Source organism: Myodes glareolus, chromosome 16 (assembly GCF_982192425.1).
Source record: "Myodes glareolus chromosome 16, mMyoGla1.1, whole genome shotgun sequence".
Classification (NCBI taxonomy): Eukaryota; Metazoa; Chordata; class Mammalia; order Rodentia; family Cricetidae; genus Myodes; species Myodes glareolus.
In genome coordinates this window covers 31,681,645-31,692,664 of record NC_142041.1, presented here as the reverse complement: position 1 = coordinate 31,692,664, position 11,020 = coordinate 31,681,645, and the positions used below count along the sequence as shown (strand labels likewise).

The 11,020-nt window shown below is 48.1% G+C and overlaps 1 protein-coding gene across 3 annotated transcripts; it reads right to left on the bottom strand.

The window, feature by feature from the left end:
• Positions 1–2,591: 2,591 nt before the first annotated feature.
• Positions 2,592–10,963, bottom strand: Fam221b (family with sequence similarity 221 member B). 3 transcript variants are annotated; one of them, XM_048420193.3, is made up of 7 exons: positions 10,600–10,963; positions 7,703–8,402; positions 7,408–7,551; positions 3,626–3,736; positions 3,265–3,462; positions 3,030–3,149; positions 2,592–2,879 (listed from the first exon to the last, which is right to left on the bottom strand). In XM_048420193.3, the coding sequence occupies exons 2-7, from the start codon at positions 8,400–8,402 to the stop codon at positions 2,698–2,700; spliced, it is 1,455 nt and encodes a 484-aa protein (XP_048276150.3). In that variant the 5' UTR covers positions 10,600–10,963; the 3' UTR covers positions 2,592–2,697. The 3 variants fall into 3 exon arrangements, with proteins under 3 accessions (XP_048276150.3, XP_048276151.2, XP_048276152.3); XM_048420194.3 differs by having other exon boundaries at positions 2,592–2,667; XM_048420195.3 differs by lacking the exon at positions 7,408–7,551.
• Positions 10,964–11,020: the final 57 nt, after the last annotated feature.

The following is an 11,020-nucleotide window of genomic DNA, read 5'->3' as shown; positions in this document are numbered from 1 at the left end:
TTTCGGTCAATTTGTTTTATGTTTTTGCTCTCACATCATTATGCAGTCAGTTTTCAGAGCATTTTTTCCCCCTTAAGCAGGTGAGGATAGGCGCATCCTGTGAATGCTGTACTACGTATTACAGTTTTTTTTCCCCACCTCATAAGTGGCGTGAGGTGCCGTTAACTCTGTGAGGCAGTGAGACAGGCTTGCTTTGTATATACATTCTTTAAAATCGTGTATATGTTTCTGCCTGTGGGGTATGTGCATGTTGAGTGCAGGTGTCCATGGGTGCTGAGGAGGCACAGAATGTCCTGGAGCTGGAGTTACAGGCTGTTGGGAACCACTTGATGTGGGTGCTGGTAGCTGAGTTCCAGTGCTCCCCAAGAGCTACAGTATGTGCTCTTAACTGCTTAGCCATCTCTTTAGCACCTAAAGATTTATGTGTATGTGTGTGGGTATGTGCAAGTACGCATGGGTGCCTGCAGAGGCCTCCAAGAGGGTGTCAGATTCCATAGAGCTGGAGTTACATACAGGTGGTTGTGAGCCACCAGATGTGAACCAAGTTTCTGTACTCTAGAAGAGCAGCAAACACTCTTAAGCACTGAACCATCTCTTCATTTCCTTATATTTTGAAAGAAAAAACACGATATTCCACTTGAAAGGCAGAGACAGAAGGATCACTCAGGAGTTCCAGGGCAGCCTGGTCTACATAGCAAGACTAAATCTCAAAATATATCAGTATCCCCTCAAATACTCACCACCTGGTGAGTTCTGGTTTGGCACAATAGTGTAAGTTACCCTTATATCTTTAGAGGCTGTTTTGTCTTTACATGTAGCCTGGTATATAAATGTTCAATAATTATTAAATATTTGATGTTTCACTGTTCTACTTTTTTATATACAGTAACGAATTGCATGTTTATAATTCTTATATTTTTCAAATTAGTATAGTTTATATACTTTGCAATGAATTCATACTGTGTCTCCAATGACCTGACCACAGTAATTCTTCTATTAATTGAATATTTTTATACGATTATCACAGCACATACAACCAGTGTTGAGAAACTTCTGGAATTAGCACACTCTCTTTTACACAGTTATATTATTAGAAAGCCCTTTCTTCTTCCCAGGGTTGATATGGGATCATATGATTTTGCCCTGGGGTCCTAGCAGGCCATCCTTTCTTTTGCAAAGACAGATGACCTTTCTAATATCAGGAAATGCAGTATCACCTTGCCCCTGAGCCCTAGATGTGAGACTTGAAAACTGTACCAGAGAAGGACAAGGGGTAAGAGGAGCTGGGTTGAGAAGAGGATGGGATTCTAGGGAGCACAAAGTTTTGCAGCTGGAACTTCCTTTGGGTTTTCACAGAGTGCAGGCAACACAGGGGATTCCTGTCTTACAGATCTGGCAACCGAGGCCCGAAGAGTGAATCGAGCATCACAAAGCCCACCAGTGTCCAACTTGTCGTATGGCCATAAAATTGCCTATGGAGTTCTGTCACTCCCTGGCAGTCACAATTATGACGCCGACTGATTCCTCCTTATTCCAAACACTTGCCATCACCTGCAGCTGCTCTCTCAAAGTTGCGAGCTTTGCTGACCCCGCCCACTGTCTCCTTGTTGCAGCCCATGCCAACACACCTGCTCCTGAACCTCACTGGAGAGCTCTTATTCCTTTGAAAGCATCATGTCCCCAGTCTTTGACATCCCTTCACTTCTTCAGGCCTGCTCCTTTGCCTGCTTCTCACTATCCTGACGCCATTCCATCAGCACCCGTTAGTCTAAATAGTTTAGCCTCTCTTCTCCAACCAGATTCTCACTTCCAGGAACACTAAATTCTAGACTATGCACTTGCCATGATCTCTGATTCCCCACATCAGCCTTCCCCAGAGCTCACCTTTCCCTTCCAGTCCCTACTCCCCACTAATCCCTTGCTTGGTTCACAGAGAACAGAGATGTCACCAGAGGGGAGCTTTAGGAGGTCCTGCTCCCTGCAGCTCATATTCTCTTCTTTGTCTTAAGAAATGAAATTTCTCTTCGTCAGAGCAAATACCTTCACCCCTGCCTTGGCCTCATGCTCCCTTTTCTCCATATTTGAGATCTTGTCCCACCAAGCATCTCTCCTCCCTTTGGCATCCTTCGAGATCTTTTTGCATGTGGGCCTCTTCCCCCTTTCCTTCTTAAAAAGTCACTTCCTTGACCGACAGCCTGGGTTTTGTCTGAACTTCTTTCTTCTACTTCTTACCCAAGCTCCTTGAAGAGACGCCTTCAAATTAATAGATATTTAGTGTTTACCTCCACCGTGCCAGTGTGAAACCACACTGTCCAAAGCCTCCAAAGACTTACTAATTGCAATGTCTTTGCCTTATGGAGCCCCAGCTACCCCTGAAGTCACTGGCTATTCTACTCCGCAAACATTCTCCCTCCTTGGCCTTCTTGAAGCTCTTCTCCTAGTGTCAGGGCCAGCGGCTTGAATGTGGCTATGATAGAGGAAGAAGGCTGGAGCCAGCCTTCTTTCCACTCGATGCTGTCTCTTGCCTGCAGTTAGAGCTGCCTCTAAATTAAGTCTTGACGCTACCTGTCCCATATAGAGGCAGGTCAGAGTCTATTGGCTTCCATTTTATTGTTGATCTTGGCCAGGCTCAGAAAGGCCTGTGCCAGTTGTTGACAGTGTCTGCCCCTGCAGGAGGGAAGAGTAGAGGTGAAACAATCAGGTATGGGGGTCAGATTTAGGGTCAGGCTGGAGGGTGCTCGGGCCAGGGAGTTCAAGGGAACTAGAGTGGGAACTGGGATGGCCAGAGACACTCTGCATCTGGAGGGCCTCAAGCTCAGAGTTGGTGAGGATGGCATCTCGGAGGGCAGGCATCTCTGCAAAAGGCACATAGTCTGCTCCTGGGGACGCAAAGCAGTGCAGGCATGGGATGTGGGGTGGGCCGAGGGTGGGAGGCCTGGAGAGGATGGGGGGAGGGTGGGCATGCCTTTCTGCCTGCCCTTCTGATGACAGATGCTGACATGGTCCCCTGCCCCGTGTTGTTCCCTCACCATAAGGTCTCCCTCCTCTTCGCCTGGTCTCCTCAGTCTCGAAGAAAGTCTCGTGTTCCTCCCAGCGCCGGTCACAGGCCGCACAGAGGAAATTCGACTCAAAACTGCTGCAGCAACAGCCTAAGGCAAGAATATAAGGAATTAGTGGCATCCCCACGAGCTGACACATTCTTGCCTCATCTTCTTCCTGGATCTGCTTCTCCCCACCCAGACACCCCTTTGCACTAGAAGTTACCGCGGTGCCTGCAGGGATGCGCTCCGGTGGCCGCATGGTCTTCATGAGTATGCTTGCAACGACACTGGGCTCTCCACGCTTTGGGGTCAAAGGTGGCCCGTCTCTTAAGCCAGAACTCACCCACCTCCTCTGGGCGTGATGGGATGAAACAAAACATGAGGCACCTACACTGGCTCACACTACAGGGCACCGACAGATCTGGGAGAATGGGGATGGCGAAGCATTAGACCAGCACCTGGAAGGACCTGCTCCCCCCTCTGCAGATCCTCCCTGATCCAGTTCATCTCTGTCTCTCCCTCCAAGACATCAAAGGCTACAGGAACCCCTCCATACTTGACAGGTCTGGCAACTTCATTCCTACCTGAGATGATCTGGTGTTCTCTCAACAAATGTCCACAAAAGCACCTGGACTCATCTCCAATCCGGAAACAGTCCCATAAGTAATGAGGGCAGCGCCAGCCAATGTAAAGACCTACATATGGAGGGATTAACAGGGAAGAGTGAAAAAGAAAAAAAATCCTACACTCCCTACAAGTGTTCTGGTTTCCCCGGAGTGGGGGTGGGCAACTCACCACCATACCTTATACCTGTTTCCACTAGGGAGCCCTCCCTCTGGCCCTTAGACTTTTTTCATTAAAGATTTTTTTTTTTAAACCCCAAAGTATCGTCAGTTCCCTTCCTATCCCAGGATCTGCTCATGTTCGTCAGCCTAACTGAGATAACCAAAGGCAGTCTCCAGTTTCAGAGCAGGCCGATTACAGATGTTTGAAGATGAACGCGAGGCTCCGGTGATTGTTAAAGCTGTCTTACCTCCCCTCTCCATACCAGAGTCCAACCTTTTGAAGTGTTTATGGTGAGCAAGAGAGAAGCTAGCTGATCAGGTGGACAGTGGGTGATGGGGATTGGGTCCTGAAGAGAGTTACTAGTGAAGGACTCTGGAGAAAAGGAGGAAGTTGGAGAGACCTGGTGCCGAGAGGTGGGAGGAAGCCAGCGCTTTTACTCCCGGGGCTGCCACCTCTGTCAGCCCTTCTGTGTCCTAGTGTTATGTAACTAACGCTCTCTATGATCCTGAGAAGGGTGGCTGGTGGCTCTCCAGGGATCAGGAGGAAGGGGCAGACCAGAAGCCATGGCTGGAAGACCAAAGGATCTAGGTTGTGAGGACTGGAAGGCAGATCTGGGAAGGAGAGTGAGGCTAGTACCCTAGGATGCAGGGTTAGCAGGTGGCAACCAGAGCCTGCGTTTAGCAGTGGGGTCTGGAAGAATCTTGCTTCACAGAAAGTCCTATCGCAAGTCAAAGCAGGGCTAGGCAGAGGGGACAGGAGAACTGGCACACCTCCTGCCCATCTTCTCGTCCCTCATGAGAGCAGAGTATTCCAGCTTTAGTTCAGAACCTTGCTTGCGTCCTCATGGGGGACTGCGGCTGTGGGACCCAGATGCCTGGCAGCGGTCTCAACAGAAATGCCACCTCTTCTAAAAGTTATCCCTGGCTTCCCCACAAGAGAAGCGGCTGTTTTTTTCATCCATATCTCTAATCCTGCCATGAAAGAGATATCAGAGAAGATAGACTGCCTGATTGAAAAGGAACATGTTCCTTTAGTGCCATAATCCACAGGCCTGCGCCTCAGACCGGGTGTTCTTATCTTACCCATAGTTCATAAGGTCTTAAAACCTGGTCAGGTGTGGCTTTTGGCTTGGCTGCTTCTGGTGCCAGGATCCTGCTGTACCCGGAATGTTTGGTTGAGAGCACAAGGAGAAGCAAAGTCACAATGAGTGGGTGGGAGCCAGGACTCCACTAGAGGAATTCTGAACACTACAAAAGCCAAACACAGTGGCTGAGCAGGTGATGTGCAGGCGTGAACCTGGGTCTGCCTGAAGACCAACACTTGACCAGTTTAAGCATGGATGTGAGAATCAGTGTCTAGCATTCGAATGAAGAGTTTGAATACCTCAAATTCTATTATTCTATTCTATTCTATTCTATTCTATTCTATTCTATTCTATTCTATTCTATTCTATACTATTCTATACTGTTCTATTCTATGCCCTTAAAGTAGGGAAACTGCACCTGGCTCTGGACTCCATTCTCTGATTCCAAACTCTCTTCCTTTTAGAAGTGGACTAAGCAGGCAGAGGAGACATTATCTTGGATGCCATCCTGACTCAGTACAGCTGCATAGCCATGCTTGTATATCAACTCTTAATTTCTAGAAGGTTTCCATACTACATAAGTTGTCTTTACATGAGGGATACCTCTGCATCCTTGACCTCTCCTAGGCCTAGATCGCAGGGCCATCTGTTGTCTCATCAGCATGTTCCACTCAACACCCAGTGTTTACCTCAAAACTTCTCAACCTTCGTTCTCAGCTCACCAGGTTTCTATGTGCCCCACATCTGTTCTCACTTCATTCATACAAGCCAAAAACTTGTAACTCTCTGTCTCAGCCTTCCAAGTGCTGAAATCATAGTTGTGCACCACTACCCCCAGCTTGACTCTCTCTTCTTACCCTCTCATAGACATTAGCTCCAGCAGTCTTTCCTTCCCATGCCTATGTCTAGCTACCCAGCTGGGGGCCTCTTTCCTGTGTCTCTGCGGGACTCATGCACTTTGGTTGAGGGATCTTTGCTATTCGTTTTTTTGAGACAGGGCTTCACTGTGCAATTGGAGGACAAGTTTTATCCTTGAGACCTTTCTTGCCCCATTGCTTGCACAACTAAAACTCAATGCCTGGCAAATAGTTGGCGCATAATAACTGTTCGCTGAAAGAATTTTTAGAAAACTCAGATCTGCATATCACATATATTCTTAGGGAGTCTTGACTCAAGATCTTCAACATTGGAAGGATATGAACCCCAAATATCTTTGTGCAGGATTGAGTACACGAACCACTTGCTTAAGCAGGAAAACACAGACATTTAAAACAAAGAAGAAATACAGAGGTCTTGAAGAGCGAGGAGTGGGCAGGGGGATCTAAAAGAGGAAAGAGGGGAATAGACAGAACCTACATTTGCAAGAAAAAGGTATCAGTAATAGATATTAGCATAACTAAACATTTCACTATCAGTGGAAACTCAGAAACAAGTGAGACTTTAAAAAACTAGAGATGAAGGGGAGAGAGTCCGTATATGGAGGTGGGGTGTGCAGATTACTCAAGGAGGATAAGAGTATAGGGCTTTCTAGTTGTCTTTATCTCTTAGTCCTGTGGATGTAGTTCCATTATAAGCAGAACAGAAGGATGAAAAACCTGAGCAAGCGCAATGCTTTCTACTGAATTTATCTACACAATTCAGAACCCTAGAGTATCTGAGTGGCTGTCCTACTGAGATTAACAATCCTTATAGGTAGTGAAATACACAACACAGGTAAATATGCTTACATGAAATGTGCCACGTGTTTATACAGTTCACCTGCACACCCATTTCAGAGATGCAACTTCCCCTCACAGGACTACCAAGAGCATAACTCGGTGGGGAGGGTGCTTACTTAGCATACACAAAACCCCAGCATCATGTAAAACCAGCTGTGGGGGGCACACACATGTGACCCTAGCACTCAGGAAGTAGAAGTAGGAAGATTAGGAGTTCAAGGTTATCCTTAAAGGTCATCAATGACTATATAGGAAGTTTGAGGCTAGGGTCATGGCCTGGACTACGTGAGACCTTGTCTCAAAGGGGGATATGAATTATGAGCAGTGGCTTGAACTTCTCTTTGGTGGGGACCCTCAAGGGCTTTGGATACTCAGATGGTCATGGATCTAGCATGCAGATCCATACATCAGCGGAGTAAAGGGACCACAATCTTTTGCCATATCTATATGAGAACAAGGCTCCTAGAAACTGGCCAAGGTCCTGGGGCCACTCTGCGTTAGGATTGTTCTGGTATAGACTGTGTGGGTGCTAGATCTGGGGCTGGCCCTCAACTCTTCTGTTGCTAACAATTTTAGTTGCTTTTGTATATCTCTCTATTGCTGCTTGGACTTCATGTGCAATCTCCACTTTTCCCCAGGCCAGTCTACCTGCTCCCATTCTAGAGTCCAGCCAGGTGGCATGGCCATTTCTACATTGAAGGGGCAGGTTCCCAAATCTGTTGAATTGGAAGTTGTCCATGGGCCTGTTACAGGCCTCTGGAAGGCCACCAGGGCTCACCTGTCTGGATGGCCTTCAGGGCTGAATCCTTCTCCCATTGGAAAAGATACTCCACTTGAGTACCAAAATGTTCTCTGTGCATTGCCTTAGCCATTTCCACCAGCTCTGCCCGCTTAGCAGGGACCACTGGGCGGCTTGGGTAACCTGGGAAGGGAGGGACTGAGTAACCAGTGGGCAGTGAAAGGACCTTAAAACTAAGGGGGGCCATATGCAAGAATAACCCAGTCCCCCACTTCTGGGTAAGTCACGGGCAGTGCAAGAGTCACAGGGGTAGAGGAAAGGCAGGAACAATTACCGCTAACTCTTTTCTCCTTCTTGCTCACACGAGGCTCGGGCTTGGCTGCAGGAGTGGAGACGGTACTGGTCCCCACTATTGGCTCCTCATCCCGTACTTCCTCCTGCTTTGCAGATGGTTCCGGTTCCGTATCTGCGGTGGCCTGGCTGGAAGGTCCTGAAAAGGAGTGCTTGGGGATGTGTTCAGATCCAGGGACCTGGGCCTCTGGGCCTTCAGCAGTAGAAAGCTTATGGGGAGATGCAGGGGGATTGACTGCTGGTGAGAGCTGAAGAGACTTTTTTTTGACTTTAGTGCTGCGAATCTCATCTGTAAGGCTCTCCAAAGGGATCTCGGCGATGGCTTTTTCTAGAGAGCTCACAGACTGGGGAGACTTTGAGAGAGTTTCAGAGGCTGGGGCCCTTAAGGAAACCTGGGATGGTGTGGAAAGGATCTCAGTGGTATGGGGCTTTAAGCGAGTTTCAGAGTCAGGTGGCTCCACGAGGCTCTCAGAGGCCCCAGTCTCAGGATTTGGCGAAGCAGGTGTCACAAAAAGGGTGTCGGAGGCAGGAAGCTGTAAAGAGGTCTGTAAGCTGGAAAGATCCAAGGAAATTTCGGGGCTAGTGGGCTCCTCCCGCAAGTCTTCAGAATGGTCCTTTAAAGAAGGGCGTTCCTCTGCATCCTCGGTGGCCTGAGGACCATCTGTGATCTCATTTGCTTCCATCTAGTGGTAGAATAAGGTACAGGCTTCATTAGGTTGAGGCTGGAGGGTCTGTATGTCAGGGCAGAGCCCCAGGTTCAGGATGTTATGGGATGAGGAGAAAATTAATAGTGTGCCGAAGACATCAGAAGGAAGGAAGTAGAATTCTGGGTTTCAGGGTGCAGAACCAGAGGTTCACTTATGTGCCCTCACGCAGCATACTACGGTAGGTTGGCAGGGAGCTGTAATTTAAAGATGGAAAGACAGAAGCAGCCAGAATCCCATCAGTAGTAGCTGGTAGCAAAGGACCCAGGAGGGAGCCCCAACAAGCTACCTGGCCAGTCCAAGGGCAGAGTCTGAAGCATATCTTAGGACCCTGGAACTACAGTTATGGAGTGCCAGAGTCTGAAGATGAAGCCGGAGTTGGCTTCCAAGAGTGCGGGAAAATGCCACAGTAGATACACCAGGACTCTGTCTATCCTCTGCTTCTGTCCAGGGACCACACGCCTCTTCCTTTGGTCTCATTCCTGTTCAAGGCTTCAGCTACTTTCAGCTACATGCTGTGTGTACATTCTCTTCCTCCCTTAGTTTCTATGTAGCCCAGGCTGGCCTGAACTCCTCATAGACCTCCTGCCTCAGACTCTTGAGGATGGTATTACAAAGGTGCATCTCCATGCCAGGCTACCGCTGACTTCTAAGTCCATCTCTCTAACTCAGACCTCATTTTTCCCATGTGCTTTGGATGCTTCATGCCAGATATTTCCAACTGGCTGCTCCACAGGCTTCAGAACTGACTTTGGAAATGTGCGAGCACCACAGTCTTCCTCCCTAGCACTCATCTGCAACTAAAACCAAACACTCCCCAAATGGATCCTTTTCTCTCCATTCCCTCCAATTTGTTCATGATTTCCCGCCTGATTGTATAATAACATTGCCTCTCTATATCCCCAATGTATTTCCTCACTCAGTCTTCCGTTTATGAAACTTACATTTTATAAACAGCCTAAATCAACACTTCAGTCAGGCACCATGCTAAGCATTGGGGCCAGGTGAGCTCTGGAAAGAGAGTGTGACACACAGTGACAATGTGAATGACTTCTCTCCAAGATGCCTAGTTTACCCCAGGAAGATCTGAGAGGCAAGCTCTCTGTCCCCTTCCAGCAAGATCTTTTGAACACACAAAACATTCTGACTTAGGCCTAAAGGATTTGGACCTGCCATTCAAGGTCTGTTACCATCATGCCTGATCCCCTTTGAGTATTAAGGACTGAATGATAGCCTTTGTATGCTGGCAAGAAGTGCTCCATCACTGAGCTACAGCCTCAGCCCTTGTTTGTTTGTTTGTTTGTTTTGACAAGGTCTTACTCTATAGCCCTGGCTGGCCTAGAATTTGCTCTGTAGACCAAGTTGGCTTTGAACTGTCAGCAATTCTCTTGCCTCTGCTTTCCAAGTACTGGGATTACAGGTCAGTGCCATCACTTGGCTGAAATAGACTCTGTCATCATCTGTAAGCCCATCATCATTTGCAAGTGCTACCTGCAGATTCTTGAGTTTCACCGTTTCCTAGTGTTCCCCATGCGTCAGAGATAGCAGCTATCTTAAGATGTTACATCTTTCTTTCCTTCCTCCCTCCCTCCCTCCCTCCCTCCTTCCTTTCCTCTCTTTCTCTTTTTTATTTTTGAGACAAGGTTTCTTTGTGTAGCCCTAGCTGTCCTGGAACAAGCTTTGTAGATCAGGCTGGCCTTGAACTCACAGAGATCTACTTGCCTGCTAGGATTAAAGACGTACACCACCATCACCCAGCTAAGATATTTCATATTAAACTCATTAGATACATGGCTCAGCAGGGGACCTGGGTTCAATTCCCAGCACCCACATGGCAGCTCACACCTGTCTGTAACTCCAGTCCCAAGGCATCTATCTATCTGATCCTTTCTTCGGGGTTCCAGAGGCACTGTATACACCCACAGTGCACAGACATACATGCAGGCAAAACACATATATACATAAAATAAAACTAATGGTAAAAAAAAAGTAATTAAGCTCACTGGAGTCTTCCTAAAGGGAAGATTAGGGAAGGGGCAGAGGTAGGATGATGGGGAGAAAGTGGGTGGGTGGGGGTAGGAAAATGATGAAAAGTAGAGAATGTGTGGGGAGGGCAGAAGGTACCAGAGGGAAGGAGTCAAGGGTTGGGGTGGAGGGCTGTGGAGAAACTACATACCTCTGAGCTTAGGCTTGGTGGTTGCAAGTCCTTAGGTCAGGATCTTGACCTGGTGGGGGAAGTACTGGTCCTGACCGAGGGAATGAACGGTTTTGCTTTGGAAGAGCCAGGCTGTAGTTGCTAAGTGAGAGGTCTTGTTAAGTTTGTGGGGAAGACCTGGGCATCTGCAGACCTTCGCAAAGGGACTCTGGCCCGATTTGAGGAAGGGCAGTAAAGGGAAGGGTCAAGAGAGGTCCAGGGCCGATGAAGGATGTACTTGACTGAAACCTCTAGAACTCAGACCGGGGGGGGGGGGGGGGGCTGGCATCGATCTCCAGGGCAACCGGAACGCCCAGTAGTCTCCATAACAACAGATAACAACAGTAGTCTGGTCATCTGCGTGGGTGAGGTTTCCCGAGGGTGCTGCTTTGGATCTAGGTGG

Coding starts and splice junctions, on each gene's coding strand:
- Fam221b (XM_048420193.3), bottom strand. CDS start 8,402: ATGGAAGCAAATGAGATCACAGATGGTCCTCAGGCCACCGAGGATGCA. Junction 7,552..7,702: donor GAAGGAGAAAAGAGTTAGCG/GTAATTGTTCCT, acceptor CTCCCTTCCCAG/GTTACCCAAGCCGCCCAGTG. Junction 3,463..3,625: donor AGAACACCAGATCATCTCAG/GTAGGAATGAAG, acceptor CCATTCTCCCAG/ATCTGTCGGTGCCCTGTAGT.